This window comes from Oncorhynchus keta, unplaced genomic scaffold (assembly GCF_023373465.1).
Source record: "Oncorhynchus keta strain PuntledgeMale-10-30-2019 unplaced genomic scaffold, Oket_V2 Un_contig_25868_pilon_pilon, whole genome shotgun sequence".
Classification (NCBI taxonomy): domain Eukaryota; kingdom Metazoa; phylum Chordata; class Actinopteri; order Salmoniformes; family Salmonidae; genus Oncorhynchus; species Oncorhynchus keta.
In genome coordinates this window covers 51,051-74,841 of record NW_026284661.1, presented here as the reverse complement: position 1 = coordinate 74,841, position 23,791 = coordinate 51,051, and the positions used below count along the sequence as shown (strand labels likewise).

At 43.7% G+C, this 23,791-nt stretch overlaps 1 protein-coding gene across 1 annotated transcript; it reads left to right on the top strand.

Moving 5' to 3' along the window:
- Nucleotides 1–8,607: 8,607 nt before the first annotated feature.
- On the top strand, nucleotides 8,608–23,566 carry LOC118376449 (leucine-rich repeat, immunoglobulin-like domain and transmembrane domain-containing protein 1). Its single transcript, XM_035763169.2, has 4 exons — nucleotides 8,608–8,873; nucleotides 9,381–9,841; nucleotides 15,241–15,546; nucleotides 21,377–23,566. Exons 1-4 carry the CDS (start codon nucleotides 8,740–8,742, stop codon nucleotides 22,432–22,434), a joined length of 1,959 nt encoding a protein of 652 aa, XP_035619062.2. The 5' UTR covers nucleotides 8,608–8,739; the 3' UTR covers nucleotides 22,435–23,566.
- The last annotated feature ends 225 nt before the right edge of the window (nucleotides 23,567–23,791 follow it).

The following is a 23,791-nucleotide window of genomic DNA, read 5'->3' as shown; positions in this document are numbered from 1 at the left end:
GTCAACAGGTGTCCAGCTCATTGAAAGGATGTACAGCACCTAGCCATATAGCCTACATCCATTAATTAATGCTTATTGTAGGCTAATGAAGAGCTTGCATGGCAGTAATATATTATAGAGCACCATTTACAGCCCTATAGGCTACATTACATGTATAGGCCTATAAACAGTATAACATGAAGGCCTGAAGATCATCTACAATATCAGCTGCTGTCAGTTTGCCTTCTTCAAAGTCAGCCAGTGATAAAAGAGTACACTTTTCATTGGATGAGTATCTTCTTAGTTATAAACATAATAAACATGCATATTCTCGAGTGGTGCAGCGGGGTCGTGGGCATTGCATCTCAGTGTTAGAGCGTCACAACAAACACCCTGGTTCATATCCAGGCTGTATCACAACTGGCTGTGATTGGGAGTCCCATAGGGTGGTGCACAATTGGCCCAGCATTGTCTGGGTTTGGCCGGTGTAGGCTGTCATTGTAAATAGGAATTTGTTCTTAACTTACTTGCCTAGTTAAATAAAGGATAAATACAAAATTACATAATTCAAGTTGTGAGATCTATATTAATAACTATAATGAGTAAACAAATCTAATTGCAAGTCAACCCTGTAAACATTGCTATAGTTCTGTAATACAAAAAGATGCTCTGTTGAACAATCATAAAGACTAGAGGGTTTCTGACAAAGTCGTGAGAGATACAAAAGCCAACACTTGGCATAAATTATACTATCTATACTTTAGTGGAGCATGCTATAATTGCAACATCCCAATTGGCAACTTTTCGTACCATAGGGTTAGAGGGGAGAATGAGAGTCATATTGCCTGGCTACAAATCTGGATTATGGGAAACCATGGGAAATGTAATTGAAAACATGACTTTTTTTTATGTGCAAATTCATATGACGATGCAAATCATCATTACTAAATGAGGTCATTGGGGATTCTGTAATGTTTTGCATATTGCATATTTTAATAAACAGATTCAGATACGTGTGCTTTCAGTTTCTGTTTTGGTCTGTGACCAAAATAAATACATGTTTCAACACATGTTTATGCAGATCTGAGGCTATGAAATATTTGTCTTTTTAATGTGATAAAAACTAGGCTATGTATTTTAGTTATCTGTCCTGTATGAGTCTCTAACATGACTTGTCTGATACAGATTTGTGTTATTATAAACTGACCTGTTTATAACGTAGCTCTTAGTTGTCTCTGATATGAAGCCAAGCACACACTGTCTGTCCTTGGCTGACCTCAATACGGCGGGCTTTAGGGGACAGGGGAATTGTCATCTGTACATGGGCTTTTTGGCCTTCAAGAAAAACATATTTCTCACTAAAAAATAAATACAAAATATAAATATTTTTTCAGTAATTATATCTGACCCACACAGTACAATTTATTTCCAACATTTTACTTTGTCAATATCTCTAATTTCAATATTTTTTACCTATGCAAGTTTGTTGGGGAAACATGTTGATAACCTTTCAATATTTTCAATTTCTTAAAAAATATATATGCCAAATGTCTCTGGACTGTAAATTGTATCTGCCAAAAATATGCCCCATGAGAATATAATTTAAGATGATTTGAGAGGGTTTAGTCAGTCAATGAAGGTTAGAAACTGTATATTTAGAGAGAACATGAGTGCGCACACACATGTACACACACAGACTACAGCCAGGGAGACAGGTAAACACACAACTTCACACAGCAAAAAGACAGACTCACTCACACACGATAGAAAGACAGACTGATATACAGGCAGACACACACGCGTGCGCGCGTATGTACACACACAGCCTTTTCAGTTTATTTCTTTGTCATCCAACACCAAAAAATGTAAGATCAGAATAGCTGTAGAACAGCAATGACACCCATGGCCTAGAGTATATATCACCATGGCAATGCTGATTGAAATGGTGATTGTACGTGTCTTTTTCCATGATTTGTTGCTTCTCATTCATACATACAGTAGCAATAGTTGAACCATAGGTGCAGGAGTAGTCTGTCACTCTTGATAGACTTTCTACAGAAATACATTTTACAGATATTACAGGCTCTCGTATAACACCCTACCCACTGGGTATAAACTGGTTGAGTCAATGTTGTTTCAATGTTATTTGTCAACGTATTGTGGAACGTGGAATCTACATGTAAAGATATTAGATATGTAAAAAGACATCAACTTTTGTTTTGATGGTGACATTTAAACCACAGGATTATGTCATCATGTTAAAATGGCACTCCAATCTCCTTTGTAACTAGTTTAACAATGTCAGAACTTCAACGTTATGTTTTTTATTTTACTAGGCAAGTCAGTTAAGAACAAATTCTTATATTCAATGATGGCCTAGGAACAATGGGTTAACTGCCTGTTCAGCGGCAGAACAACAGATTTGTATCTTGACACACTCAGGGATTTGAACTTGCAACCTTTCAGTTACTAGTCCAACACTCTAACCACTAGGCTGGAAAGGCAGGAAGGCAGGAAAAACTATAGGCTGGACAGCACCTCCTACTGGCAAGTTGATCTCCTGTAGGTTAGTTGGTTAAGCATGGCACTTAGTGGGTACGATTCTTGGGACCACCCGCATGTACAATGTATGAACCCATGACTATAAGTCGCGATGGATAAAAGTGTCTGCTAAATGGCATATCAAATCTATCTACAGTGATCCAATTCCGGGGCCCATGCAGGGTTTTGACCAAGCATTTATCACTGACTATTACCAATGGGCTATTGTGAGATTGTTGATTGTTGAGGGATCTCCACTTTAAAACTAAATAGTATTTTTCATAAGTCGTTCCAAAGGGTAGTTTTAATAGAGCTAATGAAATGCAATCAAACTTTATCAATGTAATCATATTTCATCAATAATACTAGAAAAAATGGTTCCAAAGGGGTTCTTTGGCTGTTCCCATAGGAGCACCCTTTTTGGTTCCATGTAGAACCCTTTTGGGTTGCAATGTAGAACTCTCTGTGGAGAACTCCCTACTGTACATGGAACGTAAAAGGGCTCTTCAAAGGATTCTCTTATGGGGACAGCCGAAGAACAATTTTAGGTTTTAGAAAAAAGGGGGCTAGTGTTGTAGGATTTCAAGCTTTGATTGATTTCACATTTGATTCCAGTTTGTTGACAAGTTAATAATTGATTATTTGGGATCGGTGTCCCATCCACGGGATGGGTGGGCTAACGTAGGCTAATGCGATTAGCATGAGGTTGTAAGTAATAAGAACATTTCCCAGGACATAGACATATCTGATATTGGCAAAAAGCTTAAATTCTTGTTAATCTAACTGCACTGTCCAATTTATAGTAGCTATTACAGTGAAAAAATACCATTCTATTGTTTGAGGAGAGTGCACAGTTTTGAACATGAAAAGTTATTAATAAACATATTAGGCACATTTTGGCAGTCTTAATACAACATCTTGAACAGAAATGCATTGGTTCATTTGGATCAGTCAAAAACTTTTCACATACACCGCTGCCATCTAGTGTTCAAAATCTAAATTGCAGCTGGCCTGGAATAATACATTATGGCCTTTCTCTTGCATTTCAAAGATGATGATGATACGACAAAAATAAAAAAATACATCAGGTTTTTTTTCTTTGTATTATCTTTTACCAGATCTATTGTGTTATATTCTCCTACATTCCTTTCACATTTCCACAAACTTCAAAGTGTTTATTTTCAAATGGTACCATGAATATGCATCCTACAGGCAGTTAGATTTAGGGATGTCATTTTATGCGAAAATATTAAAAAAGGGGAGGATCCTAAAAAAAGGAACTCTAAATTAAAGAATAGGACTAAGCCAGTGGCATAGATGGAACAATCCAAGCAGAATATACATTTGCATTTGGAAAGTATTCAGACCCCTTCCTTTTTCCACATTTTGTTACTTTACAGCCTTATTCTAAAATTGATTAAATAAATTGTCCTCATCAATCTACACACAATATCCTATAATGACAAAATTAAAACAGGTTTTTAGAAATGTTTGCAAATGTATAAAAAAATAAATAAACAGATACCTTTTTTTACATACGTTTTCAGGCCCTTTGCTATGAGACTCGAAAATTGAGCTCAGGTGCATCCTGTTTCCATTGATCACCCTTGAGATATTTCTACAACTTGATTGGAGTCCATCTGTGGTAAATTCAATTGATTGGACATAGGGCTGGGCTATATTTGAAAAAAAAGATTGACGGTAATTTTATGTTTTTTAATAATAAAAGTTCTAAATTTGCTTTGAGTAGGGCGTGACCCTAGGGTGCAAACACATACATTCTAAGTGATTTGAATGGGTCTTTCTCCATTCTAATTGTTTAATACTGTTCAATTCAACTTCAACCCCCAAAAAGTTATCATTTTCATAAGTGTCTGCATTTGAGATAATTTCCACACCGCCACATAGGGCTGCATGATCTGGGCAAGTAATCTGGGCCATATTTTTAACCAAATGTTGCAATTTGACTTGCGTTAACACTTGAGTTAACTGTTGGAATCATGGGAATAGAATGTCTTTCCACTCCTCTCCTCTTTTGACCTCACCCTCTCACCTTCCCCCCCTACTCACAAGGCAGGCAATACGCTCGACCTCATCTTTACTAGATGCTGTTCTTCCACTAACCTCATTGCAACTCCCCTCCAAGTCTCTGACCACTACCTTGTATCCTTTTCCCTCTCGCTCTCATCCAACACTTCCCACACTGCCCCTACTCGGATGGTATCGCGCCGTCCCAACCTTCGCTCTCTCTCCCCCGCTACTCTCTCCTCTTCCATCCTATCATCTCTTCCCTCTGCTCAAACCTTCTCCAACCTATCTCCTGATTCTGTCTCCTCAACTCTCCTCTCCTCCCTTTCTGCATCCTTTGACTCTCTATGTCCCCTATCCTCCAGGCCGGCTCGGTCCTCCCCTCCCGCTCCGTGGCTCGACGACTCATTGCGAGCTCACAGAACAGGGCTCCGGGCAGCCGAGCGGAAATGGAGGAAAACTCGCCTCCCTGCGGACCTGGCATCCTTTCACTCCCTCCTCTCTACATTTTCCTCCTCTGTCTCTGCTGCTAAAGCCACTTTCTACCACTCTAAATTCCAAGCATCTGCCTCTAACCCTAGGAAGCTCTTTGCCACCTTCTCCTCCCTCCTGAATCCTCCTCCCCCTCCCCTCAACCATTTTGAAAAGAAGGTCGACGACATCCAATCCTCGTTTGCTAAGTCAAACGACACCGCTGGTTCTGCTCACACTGCCCTACCCTGTGCTCTGACCTCTTTCTCCCCTCTCTCTCCAGATGAAATCTCGCGTCTTGTGACGGCCGGCCGCCCAACAACCTGCCCGCTACAGACCAGTATCCCTTCTTTCTTTTCTCTCCAAAACTCTTGAACGTGCCGTCCTTGGCCAGCTCTCCCGCTATCTCTCTCAGAATGACCTTCTTGATCCAAATCAGTCAGGTTTCAAGACTAGTCATTCAACTGAGACTGCTCTTCTCTGTATCACGGAGGCGCTCCGCACTGCTAAAGCTAACTCTCTCTCCTCTGCTCTCATCCTTCTAGACCTATCGGCTGCCTTCGATACTGTGAACCATCAGATCCTCCTCTCCACCCTCTCCGAGTTGGGCATCTCCGGCGCGGCCCACGCTTGGATTGCGTCCTACCTGACAGGTCGCTCCTACCAGGTGGCGTGGCGAGAATCGGTCTCCTCACCACGCGCTCTCACCACTGGTGTCCCCCAGGGCTCTGTTCTAGGCCCTCTCCTATTCTCGCTATACACCAAGTCACTTGGCTCTGTCATAACCTCACATGGTCTCTCCTATCATTGCTATGCAGACGACACACAATTAATCTTCTCCTTTCCCCCTTCTGATGACCAGGTGGCGAATCGCATCTCTGCATGTCTGGCAGACATATCAGTGTGGATGACGGATCACCACCTCAAGCTGAACCTCGGCAAGACGGAGCTGCTCTTCCTCCCGGGAAGGACTGCCCGTTCCATGATCTCGCCATCACGGTTGACAACTCCATTGTGTCCTCCTCCCAGAGCGCTAAGAACCTTGGCGTGATCCTGGACAACACCCTGTCGTTCTCAACTAACATCAAGGCGGTGGCCCGTTCCTGTAGGTTCATGCTCTACAACATCCGCAGAGTACGACCCTGCCTCACACAGGAAGCAGCGCAGGTCCTAATCCAGGCACTTGTCATCTCCCGTCTGGATTACTGCAACTCACTGTTGGCTGGGCTCCCTGCCTGTGCCATTAAACCCCTACAACTCATCCAGAACGCCGCAGCCCGTCTGGTGTTCAACCTTCCCAAGTTCTCTCACGTCACCCCGCTCCTCCGCTCTCTCCACTGGCTTCCAGTTGAAGCTCGCATCCGCTACAAGACCATGGTGCTTGCCTACGGAGCTGTGAGGGGAACGGCACCTCAGTACCTCCAGGCTCTGATCAGGCCCTACACCCAAACAAGGGCACTGCGTTCATCCACCTCTGGCCTGCTCGCCTCCCTACCATTGAGGATGTACAGTTCCCGCTCAGCCCAGTCAAAACTGTTCGCTGCTCTGGCCCCCCAATGGTGGAACAAACTCCCTCACGACGCCAGGACAGCGGAGTCAATCACCACCTTCCGGAGACACCTGAAACCCCACCTCTTTAAGGAATACCTAGGATAGGATAAAGTAATCCTTCTCACCCCCCCCCCCCTTAAAAGATTTAGATGCACTATTGTAAAGTGGCTGTTCCACTGGATGTCATAAGGTGAATGCACCAATTTGTAAGTCGCTCTGGATAAGAGCGTCTGCTAAATGACTTAAATGTAAATGTAAATGTAAATGTACCTCTTTAATTAAGAAGACACTGTTGGACAAACAACATGCTGATTTTGGTCTACACAATCCCTAATTACGCTTGCTCTTACTCAGTACATTTATTAGCTAGCCACCTAAAGACTCACAGGCCATGAGAAACAAGATTCTCTGGTCTGATGAAACAAAGATTTATCTCTTTGGCCTCCAGTGTCAAGTCTAGAGGAAACCTGGCATCATCCCTACGGTGAAGCATGGTGGTGGCAGCATCTTACTTTGGATGTTTTTCAGCGGACAACGACAGGAGAATGACCCTAATTACATAGCCAAGACAACACAGGAGTGGCTTCGGGACAGGTCTCTGAATGTCCTTGAGTGGTCCAGCCAGCTCCCGGTCAAACATCTCTGGAGAGACCTGAAAATAGCTGTGCAGCGACGCTCCCCATTCAACCTGACAGTGCTTAAGAGGATCTGCAGAGAAAATTGGGAGAAACTCTGCAAATACTTGTGTGCCAAGCTTGTAGCCTCATACCCAAGAAGACTCAAGGCTGTAATCACTGCCAAAGGTTCTTCAACAAAGTACTGAGTAACGGGTCTGAATAATTATATAAATATCATATACGTTTTATTTTTTAATAAATGTGCAAACATTTTGTCTTTGTCATTATGGGGTATTGTGTTTAGATTGATGATGGGGGAAAAATACATTCTAAAATAAGGCTGTAAAGTAACAACATTTGAAAAAAGTCAAGGGGTCTGAATACTATACGAATGCACTGTCCAGCTTTTTTTATGTAGATTTTTGGCTTTGGAGAAGACCAAACACAATTAAAATGAGTAAAACATCCATGGCCACATTTTGGTGTACTGTAACTATACATTCTCGTATGTAATCATAGAAAATGTGCATTTTGAAGAAGGTCACAGGTTTGTAGAGATCTTCACAATTGCTTTAATAGTCTGTGCAGAATCTTGATCAGCATTGATCATTTGCACCATGTACTTTTTTATTAATGCAATCTTAACGGCAATTCAAGTCATTTGGTTGTGCTATTAGCCTATTGCAAGGGTCTGAGTGGGTCATCATAAATACTATATCCAAACTCTGACAGGAAACATCTGGTGGGGAGTGGGTCGCCAACCTGAGAATTGCTGACATCAGTGTCCTAGTCACCAATATTCTGCCATTGTGCCCTTGAACAAGTAATTTAACCCCTAAACTGCTCCAGGGGTGCTGAACTGTATGGATATTTGCTTTCTCAAATTCAAAATCCACTTAAAGTATTCTCAGATTCTCTTTTCTTCCATTCATTCCTAGCAATGTTACTTTAACCCACATATAAACATTGCATGCTTAAGCTTTTAGTATAACACTGTTCATTTAAATTACTCTGATTGAAATACTGAATTGGTAATTGAGTATGTATTCACATACCAAAGGACATTTCCTGAATGCACATGTGAAAATGAATGCATTGAATCTCTGGAGCTCAAAGCTGACAAAGCAGTCCCGTTGGATCCGGCATTTATGCTGTATTTGGGCCACCTTGTGGCAAAACCAACGCAGCCCTACAACAGATTAGCAGTCACGGCAGGGCTTAAATGAACACACTGTTTTTGTGGGGGAGAAAAAAAATAAACATCAGTGGATTATGACAAATTCGGAAGTATTTTCGGTGATAATAAATAGGGACATCTCTGCGGATTCCGGGATGCAATACGCATCCAGATGAAAAGAACTACAGTCCTTTCGCTAATCCTTGTCTATCCTTTTTATCTTGGGACTCATAGCTCTGATCACTATGGGACAGCGAAGCGGTGGGACAAAGCCCACCAAAGGATGATATTCCGGTAAATTAGATATTCAGATCTCTTTGGCTTCAGTGGGCGCTGACTGGATGCATGCAGACTAGCTGTGCAGTCTGCAGATAAATGTGGGCCAAAATGGTCTTTGTGTTCTTCCTGGGACTCTACCTGGCGACAGGTGCGTTTCCCTCCTCGGTGAGTGCGTGCCCGTCACAGTGCAGCTGTTTTTTTCATAACCTAAGTGATGGATCTAAGGCCAGGTGAGTAGAAGAAATGAATGACAACGCCAAACAGATGATCGCTTTATGCTCACGATGTATTTGTTTGCGCACTCATGTGCACATGCATTCTCTCTAATTGAAGATACTTTTCTCCCGTGATCACATATGTTTTCCGCAAACTGTGCCATCAGCACGTGGACAAATTCAATTAGGGGAGTGCATGATGTCCAATTGTATTTAATGTAGGATTATCTTGTGATGGCAGGTCGACCAACTCTCCATCTCTGACAATCTCTCGGAGTTGAGTTGTTCGTGGGAGTTTTATTGATTGCCTATAATTATGATGCAAATAATTATAATATTAATGGACATATAGCCAATATAAATTAATTTATGAATTTCACATAAATAATTCACAGCAATATTTTTCTTTTTCTTTTTAAACAAAATTACAGGTCAAATAATAATCACTTTGTTTCTTTCCTCACACATTTTGATTGAAATAATATAACCCTAAATTAAACACATCCCGTTATGTTTCCTCAGGAGTGTCATTTGCAACGACCCTGAGATCTCCCTTGTGCCTTCCAATTTCCCCGTGGACACGTCCAAGCTGCGTATCGAGAAAACAGCCATCCAACGGATCCCAAGTGAAGCCTTCAACTACCTCCGAAATCTGGAGTTCCTTTGGATGTCCTTTAACGTGCTGTCCGCTCTCAACTCGGACAGTTTCCGTGGGCTGCTAGATCTGGAGGAGCTGAGACTGGATGGGAATGCCCTCACTTCGTTCCCCTGGGAGTCTCTTATGGATATGTCCAGCCTCAGGCTGCTGGACTTGCACAACAACCGGTTGACCTCAGTTCCCGCAGACGCCACAATGTATATAAAAAACCTGACCTACCTGGATCTGTCCAGCAACAACCTTCTGACTGTCCCGGCCGAGGTGCTAGCCACTTGGCTAACAGTTAAATCTTTGCATGGCCCAGATAGCTCCAAAATGATACTTGGTAAGGCAAAGCGATTTTTACCTTTTATTTTTCCTTCTATTTATCTAACCTAATTAAATAGGTGATCACATGTACCATTGAGGTACAATCTCATTTACAAGTGAGATGTGTCTAGAAGGCAGCTCTAATATAAAGCCACGGGACATCAGTGCCCTATTACTTTTTAATAACACCTTGTAATTAAGCATTTTGTTTAATAACTAGCGAGTTATTCCCACATTTATTCACAATTTTAAGTATTTAATAATGATTAATAAGATAATTCAAATGACGTTTAATATAGGTCCTTGTAAACCATTTAATAATCATCATAGTTAAGTCTTTGCATGGCCTAATGTAAAGTGAGGCCTATTTATTAATACTTTATAAATGTTTTGGCCGCTAGAGTTGATGTCTGCGCCAGTGTTGAACATTATGGCTGTAAGTTGCTTTGGATAAAAGTGTCTGCTAAATGGCATATATTATATGATCTAATTAGCATAATACAAATATTCCCATCAAAACCTGTCTGTTTAAGCTATAGATATGTTTTTTTGCATGGGCTGTGTCTCAATCCACCGCATCTGCCGATGTCGGCCTTCCACATCTGCGGTGGAAGGTGGCAGAGATACAGCTGTGTTAGTCAGACCACGAGACTTCCCAAAAATCGTTCTCCTCACAAAAACGTCTGTAGAGTTGGAACGGATTTACGACCCCTAGAAGCATCACAGGACTTGTCGGAAGTAAGAACAGCCGATGTGCCAACTTCTGTCTATAGCGTCCGAGCAGTTTGGCCTACACACTAATATGATGGAAAGATTTGACTCTCACGAACACTATGGTGTTCTCTGTTTTGCTCTATACCCGCCAAAAGTGTCACGGGACTCATCTGAAGGTAACCCGGTACCAGGCTGAAAAACACATGGAAGTGAATAGGAAGGTATACAGATCACTCCACTCTAACAACAATATATTCTGAGCTTTCTTATGTCTCTCAGATATAGGACAGACAATTCAAAACATACTTCCTTTTGATACATTTCTTGACTGTTTTTCCATGTGTGAATCTGTTATTCAATGCGTTTCTATAGGCTAATAGCAGTAAGGTCAAATTCAACTGTATGTATGTATGTATGTATGTATGTATGTATGTATGTATGTATGTATGTATGTATGTATGTATGTATGTATGTATGTATGTATGTATGTATGTATGTATGTATGTATGTATGTGTGTGTGTGTGTGTGTGTGTGTGTGTGTGTGTGTGTGTGTGTGTGTGTGTGTGTGTGTGTGTGTATATTGAATACTTACAGGGATCCTAAAATGTAAAATCAATTATCAATATTCACCTAAAATGCCATACCCAAATCTAAATGCATGTAGCTCAGGACCTGAAGCAAGAATATGCATATTTTTGATATCATATGAAAGGAAACACTTTGAGGTTTGTGGAAATGTGACATTAATGTAGGAGAATATAACACATTAGATCTGGTAAACGATAATACAAAAAAAGTGTTTTATATATATTTTTTCCATGATCTTTGAAATGCAAGAGAGAGGCCATAATATAACATTGCAGTTTAAGCTAAATGTAGATTTTGTCCACTAGATGTGCAGCAGTCTGTATGCAAAGTTTCAGATTGATTCAGTAAAGCATTGGACAATATTTTGTATCAAGTCTGCCCAAATGTGCTGAATTGGTCAATTGATACATTTAAGTACATAACTATAGAGAACATACAGAAAGTATATGGTAATACAAAATGTAAGTTTACACACTCCCAGGAATGTCCTATATGATGGATCATTAGCTTAAACACTAACTTTCACACATCTAGATGGTGGGGTGGGTGTGGCGCTACAGACAAGCAGGGGTTCAAACTGTAGAATCAAGCAAAACTATGCTACATTTTATCTCTGGCACCCTCAGGATGACAAATCAGAGCAAGATTACTGAATGAAAGTACATTCAGATGTGAATTTGTTGCCTTTTAACCTGGAATTAAAATAGATTTTTGAGGGGGTTTGTCTAATTTGATTAACACAACATGCCTACCACTTTGAAGATGCAACATATTTGTTCTTGTGAAACAAAACAGAAATAAGACAAAAAAAACTAAACTTGGGCGTGCATAATTATTGACCGCCCAAAGTCAGTACTTTGTAGAGCCACCTTTTGCAGCAAATACAGCTGCAAGTCTCGTGGGGTATGTCTCAATAAGTTTGGCATATCTAACCACTGGGATTTTTGCATATTCTTCAATGCAAAAATCCAGGTCTTTCAAGTTGGATGGGTTCCGCTGGTGTACAGCAATCTTTAAGTCATACCACAGATTCTCAATTGGATTGAGGTCTGACTTTGACTAGGCCATTCCAAGACATTTAAATGTTTCCCCTTAAACCTCTCGAGTGTTGCTTTAGCAGTATGCTTAGGGTCATTGTCCTGCTGGAAGGTGAACCTTTGTCCCAGTCTCAAATCTCTGGAAGACTGAAATAGGTTTCCATCAAGAATTTCTCTGTACTTAGCGCCATCCATCATTCCTTCAATTCTGACCAGTTTCCCAGTCCCTGCCGAAAACATCCCCACAGCTTGATGCTGCCACCACTATGCTTCACTGTGGGGATGATTTTCTTGGGGTGATGAGAGGTGTTGGGTTTGCGCCAGAAATAGTGTTCTCCTTGATGGGCAAAAAGCTAAATTATAGTCTCATCTGACTGACCTTGTTCCATATGTTTGGGAAGTCTCCCAGATGCCTTTTGCTGAACACCAAATGTGTTGCTTATTTTTTTCTTTAAAGCAATGGCTTTTTTTCTGGCCAGTCTTCCGTAAATACCAGCTGTGTGGAGTGTACGGCTCAAAGTGGTCCTGTGGACAGATACTCCAATCTTCACTTTGCAGCTCCTTCAGGGTTATCTTTGGCCTCTCTGATTAATGCCCTCCTTGCCTGGTCTGTGAGTTTTGGTGGGCGGCCCTCTCTTGGCAGGTTTGTTGTGGTGCCATATTCTTTCCACTTTTTTATAATGGATTTAATGGTGCTCAGTGGGATGTTCAAAGTTATGTATATATTTTTATAACCCATCTGTACTTCTCCACAACTTTGTCCCTGACCTTTTTGGAGAGCTCCTTGGTCTTCATGGTGCCCTTTGCTGGTGGTGTCCCTTGCTTAGTGGTGTTGCAGATTTTGGGGCCTTTCTGAACCGGTGTATATATATATACTGAGATCATATGACAGATCATGTGACACTTAGATTGCACACTTTATTTAACAAATTATGTGACTTCTGAAGGTTGCACCAGATCTTATTTAGTGGCTTCATAGCAAAGGTGGTGAATACATATGCACGCACCACTTTTACTTCTTTTTTTTAGCATTTTTAAACAAGTTATTTTTTTCATTTCACTTCACCAATTTGGACTATTTTGTGTATGTTCATTACATGAAATCCAAATAAAAATAATTTTAAATGACAGGTTGTAATGCAACACATTAGGAAAAATGCCAAGGGGGATGAATACTTTTGCAAGGCACTGTACATATCACACTGTTACAACAGCATAAATGTTTTGGATTAAAATGTTGACTATATTTTCGAAAACATCCTCTGTATTATGTGCTTGCTGTTGTCCCCCATGATGATATCTCAGACACCACTCACCCAATTTTGATGATGCGTCTTGCCATAGAGAGCCATCATTTACCAAATTACACTGATTGACCCAAGTGGAGCGCTATAGTAATCAATAGTAATCCAAACTTTGAACAAGCATCTCTCCTGACCTGTTTGAGCTTGACTTGTTGTCTCTAATTGGCCCAAGGAGGGACGCTGCATAATTTGTGGGGGATGACATGTTTGCTGTTGCCTTGTTTAACCATTGATATGTTCTAGGGGCTATTTTGTGACCTTAACCCTAAGAGTCTAAGCCTCTAGATGGTGATATCTACTACGCTAATATATTTTTGAAAAATGTAATATGGTATCTGGCGGTATCAAAAAAATATAAAACAATTACCTGATGAAACATTGCATTGGGTCTTACTGCTATTAGCCCATAGAAGCACATTGAATTACATATTCATACATGGCAAAAAAAGATAGTCCAAAAATAAATTGCTCAAACCATGCGAATCTCAGCTTTCGATAGTGGGGTCCAAATAGTTTCTAGCTCAAACTGTTTGGACTTTACATATGTTTTTGTGAGAAGACCTTTAGTGAGAAGACCATATGTTTTCCTGAGAAGACCGGTGCGAATGGCCGACACCGGCGATGCAGTGGATTGAGACAGAACCGTAAATGGTTTATAAGGACCTGCATTGATCAACTTATTAATTAATGAACTTATTTACCTAAGGTCGATGTCCGAGGCCCCATCTCTGTCGTACTTCTGCATCTGCTGTGAAAGCTGACGGAGTTAGAGCGATGTTTGTCAGACCATGAGACATCCCGAAAATCGGTACTCTCACAAAATCATCTGTAGCTTCCGAACAGTATGGCCTACAAGCTATGATGATCCCTCTTTGGAAATATGAATTTCTCACGAACACGTACATGTCTTGGGACTTGTCAAGTTGGTACAGCCTATCTGCAAACTTCTGTCTGTAGCGTCCGAACAGTTTAGGCTACACAAGAACATGAAATATCTGTGTAAAGGTGAGATGAACACGTACATGTCTGTTGTTTTACAATACTAGTCTGAAGGTCCACCGGTACCATTTGACAAAAATAAGAGGTTAAATATATGTAAATAAAAATATATAAAAAAACTTTTCCTGATATCTCTCAGATATAGGACAGACACTTCAGAACAAATTTCATTTAAATTGGTTTTGGGGAGGGGACTGTTGTTCCATGTAGTGAATGTGTTATGCAATGCGTGCTAATAGCAGAAAGGCCAAATACATATTTTTCATCAAATAATAATTATATATTTTTTTGATACTTAAAGGGGTCCTAAAATGCCATATAGCTTAGTAGAGAAGAATGTGTGATGTGTTCCAAAAGCATCTGGAAAAGCCAACATGATCTGAGTATTGTGGGATCACTGCCTTAATCCCAATTTAACCATTGTCAGCATCACCACCACCACCACCGTCATTGTAGTTTAGTGTAGCATGTAAGTAATCCTCACACAGACATCCACAGGGCTGTAGCCGCACAGGAAAGCTGTGTATCCAGACAGACAATCTCACAATGTGAAAGTGACCAGGGCCAGGAGTTTTTCCTGACCACGTGACCTGACCAGGAAAAACTGTGGGCCCTTCTTATAACATTTCCTCCACTAGTAACTCTTATGCTTTCCCCTCTTCTCTGACCTCACCAAACCCCATTAGCGTCCTTTTTATTTTACTCATCACAGAATTCAAAGTTCAATTGTATTCTGACATGTGAATGAATCAGTTGAACTTCAACCATCCAGGTCTCCATGACAACTCCTGGGTGTGTGACTGCCGCCTGTACGACCTGATCCAGTTCCAGAAGTCGCCAACGCTCTTCGTGGCATTAATCGACACGCGCCTCCGCTGCTCCGCCCCCGAGAGCCTGTCAGGTGTTCTGTTCAGCGACGCCGAGGTGCGGAGGTGCCAGGCGCCGCGCATTCACACAGCAGTGGCGCGAGTCCGCAGCGCCTTGGGAAACAATGTGCTTCTGCGCTGCGGGACCATCGGCATTCCCAGTCCTGATCTGGCCTGGCGGAGGGCAGATGGGAAAGCCCTGAATGGGACAGGTAGGTCAGCAAGGGATTTGTGTACGTGTGTGTGTTTGAGGTGTGTTTATGTGTGTGTTTACGCTTCTTTTTCTCTGCGCTCTATTCAATCTATATCACTGAAGCATTACAGATTGCGCACTAGAAATCGTAAATGTAATTTCTGATTGAGCCGACATACAGTATGCAGCGTTTATCTCCACTAACACGGGAACACTGTCTTTAAATTGAAATCACAATGTGTAACGCTAATTGTCTACGATACCGATTGAATAGAGCCTTCTCTCTCTGAGTCTGGACACGTGTGTGTGAGTTTGCACTCGTGCCTGGTTAATTAAGACACTTTCATTCAGTTTGCCCTGTAGCGTTAACCTCTTGCTCCTACCTGACACGCAGGCGTCCCATCTAGACATCTGGAAATGCAAATGCGCTACGCTAAATGCTAATAGCACTCGTTAAAACTCAAACGTTCATTAAAATACACATGCAGGGTATTGAATTAAAGCTACACTCGTTGTGAATCATTTACATTACATTTAAGTCATTTAGCAGACGCTCTTATCCAGAGCGACTTACAAATTGGTGCATTCACCTTATGACATCCAGTGGAACAGCCACTTTACAATAGTGCATCTAAATCTTTTAAGGGGGGGGGGTGAGAAGGATTACTTTATCCTATCCTAGGTATTCCTTAAAGAGGTGGGGTTTCAGGTGTCTCCGGAAGGTGGTGATTGACTCCGCTGTCCTGGCGTCGTGAGGGAGTGTGTTCCACCATTGGGGAGCCAGAGCAGCGAACAGTTTTGACTGGGCTGAGCGGGAACTGTACTTCCTCAGTGGTAGGGAGGCAAGCAGGCCAGAGGTGGATGAACGCAGTGCCCTTGTTTGGGTGTAGGGCCTGATCAGAGCCTGGAGGTACTGAGGTGCCGTTCCCCTCACAGCTCCGTAGGCGAGCACCATGGTCTTGTAGCGGATGCGAGCTTCAACTGGAAGCCAGTGGAGAGAGCGGAGGAGCGGGGTGACGTGAGAGAACTTGGGAAGGTTGAACACCAGACGGGCTGCGGCGTTCTGGATGAGTTGTAGGGGTTTAATGGCACAGGCAGGGAGCCCAGCCAACAGCGAGTTGCAGTAATCCAGATGGGAGATGACAAGTGCCTGGATTAGGACCTGCGCCGCTTCCTGTGTGAGGCAGGGTCGTACTCTGCGGATGTTGTAGAGCATGAACCTACAGGAACGGGCCACCGCCTTGATGTTAGTTGAGAACGACAGGGTGTTGTCCAGGATCACGCCAAGGTTCTTAGCGCTCTGGGAGGAGGACACAATGGAGTTGTCAACCGTGATGGCGAGATCATGGAACGGGCAGTCCTTCCCCTGGAGGAAGAGCAGCTCCGTCTTGCCGAGGTTCAGCTTGAGGTGGTGATCCGTCATCCACACTGATATGTCTGCCAGACATGCAGAGATGCGATTCGCCACCTGGTCATCAGAAGGGGGAAAGGAGAAGATTAATTGTGTGTCGTCTGCATAGCAATGATAGGAGAGACCATGTGAGGTTATGACAGAGCCAAGTGACTTGGTGTATAGCGAGAATAGGAGAGGGCCTAGAACAGAGCCCTGGGGGACACCAGTGGTGAGAGCGCGTGGTGAGGAGACAGATTCTCGCCACGCCACCTGGTAGGAGCGACCAGTCAGGTAGGACGCAATCCAAGCGTGGGCCGCGCCGGAGATGCCCAACTCGGAGAGGGTGGAGAGGAGGATCTGATGGTTCACAGTATCGAAGGCAGCCGATAGGTCTAGAAGGATGAGAGCAGAGGAGAGAGAGTTAGCTTTAGCAGTGCGGAGCGCCTCCGTGATACAGAGAAGAGCAGTCTCAGTTGAATGACTAGTCTTGAAACCCGACTGACTTGGATCAAGAAGGTCATTCTGAGAGAGATAGCGGGAGAGCTGGCCAAGGACGGCACGTTCAAGAGTTTTGGAGAGAAAAGAAAGAAGGGATACTGGTCTGTAGTTGTTGACATCGGAGGGATCGAGTGTAGGTTTTTTCAGAAGGGGTGCAACTCTCGCTCTCTTGAAGACGGAAGGGACGTAGCCAGCGGTCAGGGATGAGTTGATGAGCGAGGTGAGGTAAGGGAGAAGGTCTCCGGAAATGGTCTGGAGAAGAGATGAGGGGATAGGGTCAAGCGGGCAGGTTGTTGGGTGGCCGGCCGTCACAAGACGCGAGATTTCATCTGGAGAGAGAGGGGAGAAAGAGGTCAGAGCACAGGGTAGGGCAGTGTGAGCAGAACCAGCGGTGTCGTTTGACTTAGCAAACGAGGATCGGATGTCGTCGACCTTCTTTTCAAAATGGTTGACGAAGTCATCTGCAGAGAGGGAGGGGGGATTCAGGAGGGAGGAGAAGGTGGCAAAGAGCTTCCTAGGGTTAGAGGCAGATGCTTGGAATTTAGAGTGGTAGAAAGTGGCTTTAGCAGCAGAGACAGAGGAGGAAAATGTAGAGAGGAGGGAGTGAAAGGATGCCAGGTCCGCAGGGAGGCGAGTTTTCCTCCATTTCCGCTCGGCTGCCCGGAGCCCTGTTCTGTGAGCTCGCAGTGAGTCGTCGAGCCACGGAGCGGGAGGGGAGGACCGAGCCGGCCTGGAGGATAGGGGACATAGAGAGTCAAAGGATGCAGAAAGGGAGGAGAGGAGGGTTGAGGAGGCAGAATCAGGAGATAGGTTGGAGAAGGTTTGAGCAGAGGGAAGAGATGATAGGATGGAAGAGGAGAGAGTAGCGGGGGAGAGAGAGCGAAGGTTGGGACGGCGCGATACCATCCGAGTCGGGGCAGTGTGGGAAGTGTTGGATGAGAGCGAGAGGGAAAAGGATACAAGGTACTGGTCGGAGACTTGGAGGGGAGTTGCAATGAGGTTAGTGAAAGAACAGCATCTAGTAAAGATGAGGTCGAGCGTATTGCCTGCCTTGTGAGTAGGGGGGGAAGGTGAGAGGGTGAGGTCAAAAGAGGAGAGGAGTGGAAAGAAGGAGGCAGAGAGGAATGAGTCAAAGGTAGACGTGGGGAGGTTAAAGTCGCCCAGAACTGTGAGAGGTGAGCCGTCCTCAGGAAAGGAGCTTATCAAGGCATCAAGCTCATTGATGAACTCTCCGAGGGGACCTGGAGGACGATAAACTCATAAGGATGTTAAGCTTGAAAGGGCTGGTAACTGTGACAGCATGGAATTCAAAGGAGGCGATAGACAGATGGGTAAGGGGAGAAAGAGAGAATGACCACTTGGGAGAGATTAAGATCCCGGTGCCACCACCCCGCTGACCAGAAGCTCTCGGGGTGTGCGAGAACACGTGGACGGACGAAGAGAGAGCAGTAGGAGTAGCAGTGTTATCTGTGGTGATCCATGTTTCCGTCAGTGCCAAGAAGTCGAGGGACTGGAGGGAGGCATAGGCTGAGATGAACTCTGCCTTGTTGGCCGCAGATCGGCAGTTCCAGAGGCTACCGGAGACCTGGAACTCCACGTGGGTCGTGCGCGCTGGGACCACCAGATTAGGGTGGCCGCGGCCACGCGGTGTGGAGCGTTTGTATGGTCTGTGCAGAGAGGAGAGAACAGGGATAGACAGACACATAGTTGACAGGCTACAGAAGAGGCTACGCTAATGCAAGGAGATTGGAATGACAAGTGGACTACACGTCTCGAATGTTCAGAAACATAAGCTTACGTAGCAAGAATCTTATTGACTAAAATGATTAAAATGATACAGTACTGCTGAAGTAGGCTAGCTGGCAGTGGCTGCGTTGTTGACTTTGTAGGCTAGCTGGCAGTGGCTGCGTTGTTGACACTACACTAATCAAGTCGTTCCGTTGAGTGTAATAGTTTCAACAGTGCTGCTATTCGGGGGCTAGCTGGCTAGCTAGCAGTGTTGATTACGTTACGTTGCGTTAAAAGAACGACAATAGCTGGCTAGCTAACCTAGAAAATCGCTGTAGACTACACAATTATCTTTGATACAAAGACGGCTATGTAGCTAGCTATGTAGCTAGCTACGATCAAACAAATCAATCCATTGTGCTGTAATGAAATGAAATGAAAATGTGATACTACCTGTGGAGCGAAGCGGAATGCGACCGGGTTGTTGAGTGCGGAAGTTCTATTCGGTAGACGTTGGCTAGCTGTTGGCTAGCTAGCAGTGTCTCCTACGTTAAGGACGACAAATAGCTGGCTAGCTAACCTCGGTAAATTAAGATAATCACTCTAAGACTACACACTCTAAACTACACAATTATCTTGGATACGAAGACAGCAAAGACAACTATGTAGCTAGCTAACACTACACTAATCAAGTCGTTCAGTTGAGTGTAATAGTTTCTACAGTGCTGCTATTCGGTAGACGGTGGACGTTTGCTAGCTGGCTAGCTGCTGGGCAGATAGCAGAGTAGACTACGTTAGGACGACGAAATACGATAATTACGCAATTATCTTTGATACAAAGGCGGCTATGTAGCTAGCTAAGAAGAAATTGCTAAGATTAGACAAATCAAACCGTTGTACTATAATGAAATGTAATGAAATGTAATGAAAAGTTATACTACCTGCGGACCGAAGTTACTCTCCTTCTAAAGAGGAAGATATCACAGTAAAACAAAAAGTAGAGGGAATCCAGGCAACAAGTCAGATTTTTAAAATGCTTTTCGGCGAAAGCATGAGAAGCTATTATCTGATAGCATGTAACACCCCAAAAGACCCGCAGGGGACGTAAACAAAATAATTAGCATAGTCGGCGCTACACAAAACGCACAAATAAAATATAAAACATTCATTACCTTTGACCATCTTCTTTGTTGGCACTCCTAGATGTCCCATAATCACTATTGGGTCTTTTTTTCGATTAAATCGGTCCATATATAGCCTAGATATCGATCTATGAAGACTGTGTGATCAACGAAAAAAAATAGCGTCTTATAAAGTAACGTCATTTTTTAAAATAAAAAAAGTTGACGATAAACTTTCACAAAACACTTCAAAATACTTTTGTAATGCAACTTTAGGTATTAGTAAACGTTAATAAGCGATCAAATTGATCACGAGGCGATGTGTATTCTATAGCTGTACATCTGGAAATAATGTCCGGGTAAATCTCAACCAAAATATCCGGTCGGAGACCTGAAGAAATGGGCTGTCTCTTCTTCGTTTGACCAAGAAACAAAGCCTAGGCAAATAACAAGACTGTTGACATCGTGTGAAAGCTGTAGGAATTGCAATCTCGGCTCCAGGTAATTTGCTTTCCCATAGACAATACATGCAATTGGCGCATTGATATATTTTCCAATTTTCAGTGATCAGATTTTCCTGCGCTTTTCGATGAAACGCACGTTCTGTTATAGTCACAGCCGTGATTTAACCAGTTTTATAAACGTCTGAGTGTTTTCTATCCACACATACTAATCATATGCATATACTATATTCCTGGCATGAGAAGCAGGGCACTGAAATGTTGCGCGATTTTTAACAGAATGTTCGAAAAAGTAGAGGGTCGACTTAAGAGGTTAATATGTTGGTAATTAAACAGAGAGCTAGAGCTATAATCTTTGTGTCAGCCCCGGGACATCTGTGGGGAGAATGCACTGTGAAAGCAACACAGCTAATAACACTGGATACTTTACTTTTAATGTAAAGGACAGGATCATTACAGAAAAAATTGGTCAATTATTGGATGTTTTCGATATTGGGGGCCATTTTTCTGGACCATGATTAAGGATGTTCCTCGACTAAAAAACACTTTCAATGGGAATCTCTCTCTTTGTATGACTTTTTGTATTATTTTATTTAAATGTTATACTCTGACTAATAGTGTGTCCATGTCACTTCTCTGGCGCTACAGTCCAGCAGGAGAACTCCAAGGAAGGCATCGTCTGGTCAATCCTCAGTGTCCCGGCCGTGTCCTACCGTGACTCAGGGAAGTATGTCTGCAAGGCCAATAACTACGCCGGCAATGCCGAGGCCGTCATCTCCCTAGTTATCTCTGAAGCACCCCCAAAACCCGACAACAACAACAACCTAACCAGCGTGGTTGCTGCTGCCGTAAAAAAAAACAAAGTCAAGAAACCCAATGGGATAGGGAAAGCAGCATACCAAGAGAAACTGGTGGCTAGGGTAGGGGTTCCCACCACCAGCCCTCCACCCCCACTTGTTGTGTTGGACTCCAGCCCTGCGCCTGAGGGTGTGGGGAGTGTGGCAGATAGAGCCATCCCTGGACCAACCACATTGCGTAGTCCAGACGGACTCCTAGAGCTGGAGAAAACCAACCTGAGCAACCTGGCCCAGGCCCAGTATGACCCGGACCGGATAGTTCGCTCTGTCAAGGTGTTGGGCGACACAGAGAACACCATCACCCTGAACTGGCGGGCACCCAAGGCCAAGAACACCACAGCTTTCAGCGTGCTCTACGCTGTCTTCGGTGAGCGGGACATGCGCAAGATCAATGTGGCGGCGGGCCAGAATCGTGTCTTCATCGAGGGCCTGGTGCCCAAGACCAAGTACATTGCTTGCGTTTGCGTCCGGGGCCTGATCCCCAAGAAGGAGCAATGCGTCATCTTCTCAACCGATGAGGCGGCCAGCGCAGCCGGCACCCAGAAGCTCATCAACGTCATCGTGATCACGGTGGCGTGCGTCATCGCCGTGCCGCTCACCATCATCGTGTGCTGTGGCGCACTCAAGAGGCGCATCCAGAAGATGTGGGGCAAGAAGTCCAAGGACATCCAGGATTCGTACGTGACTTTTGAGACGCTGTCCCCCGGGACCAAGGCTAAAGGGTTGGATGGTGAGTACCTGACCAGACTCAACCCTGAGGAGTCCAACCGACTGCTGTCGCCCCGCTCCAGTCTGGACTCGGAGGCCACGGCTAAGATAGAGGGACAGCCCAACGAGTACTTCTGCTGACATCATTCTCCACCTCCCTCCCCATGCTTATCACCCCCGCTCACACACTCTGACTCAACACAGCCCCACACACACACACCTCATCTACAGCATAGTCCCACACACACACCTCATCTACATCATAGCCCCACACACACGTCTCATTCTCACACACCTCACTCTCATCATAGCCCCACGCACATGCCTTATGCTCACCACAGCCCCATACATACACCTCGTGCTCACCATAGCCCCACACACAAACCTTGTCCCCACATACCTAATCCTTTCTCTCAACCTCAAATTCAGCAAAGTCCCACAGACACATTTCCTCATCACCACAGTCCCATACACAAACCTCACACTCTCCCTGAGGTTCACCACAGCCCCACACACACACCTTGTCGAAATGCTCACACTCACCACAGTCCCACACACACACCTCGCTGTCTGTCTCCCTTTCACTTACGGTAGCCCCACACACATATCTGGTTCTCTCCCTTTCTCTCACCTTAGCCACCCACAAACACACTCACACAGGGCACAGGACTCTCTCCCACCTCTCCACCCACGTTGGGCTCCACCACATTGGGGGTTCTATCAGATGACGCTTGGACAATGCACCATCATGGAAATATCAGTTCTGACATTAAATTATTTGATATTTTTTTTAGATCTGAAATGTATAGTATTTCAACAGAGAATTTGAATATTGTAATGAGTTTTTACACATTTGGGGGACTATTAGTTATAAATGAGCCCACAAACAAGGCCCCAGAGTATTTCATTCAAATACATTCATCATAGATAAAGGATAATTTCACCCCTTTATCAACATGTATTATGCTGTTAGTATATATGCACTACTGTAAGATTTCATACACATTGTGATGATCTGTCGTTTTTGTTAGTCATACTGCATGATTTCTAGTTTTTGTCATTTTGAAGCTTCTGCATTGCCCTCGTCTACAGCATTCTACAATTCCCAGGGTGCATTTTGTCTCCCATGATGCAATGCTTTGCCTAGTTAGCCTGCAGTTAGTTTAGCTAGCTTGCTATCAAGCCCAGATGCATCTTAGTCTAAATACATTGCCTATGTCATAAGTTATGATTGCATTTCACATCACTTTTGGGTTGTAAATATATTATAATGCTTGCCTGAATGTCATAGGGACCGATTCCGACCAGAGTAAGTGCGCATAAATCTTCCCTTACACTTTACCCCCCCCACTCTAGAATAAAAATATATACTTTGGGGTACATAATCTGTTAGACAAAATTGTCGTAGTTACAAATCAGGTCACCCTACCAAACTTCCCTGCTAAAACATACTGTAGGTCTGTCTGCTGCCTTTTCGTTGGCTTTTAGGCTGTGACAA

Bases quoted from the DNA above. Each gene is read 5' to 3' on its own strand.
- LOC118376449 (XM_035763169.2), top strand. From the start codon at position 8,740: ATGTGGGCCAAAATGGTCTTTGTGTTCTTCCTGGGACTCTACCTGGCG. The intron at 8,874-9,380 runs GTGAGTAGAAGA...ATGTTTCCTCAG, and splicing joins AGTGATGGATCTAAGGCCAG to GAGTGTCATTTGCAACGACC. The intron at 15,547-21,376 runs GTAGGTCAGCAA...CTGGCGCTACAG, and splicing joins GAAAGCCCTGAATGGGACAG to TCCAGCAGGAGAACTCCAAG.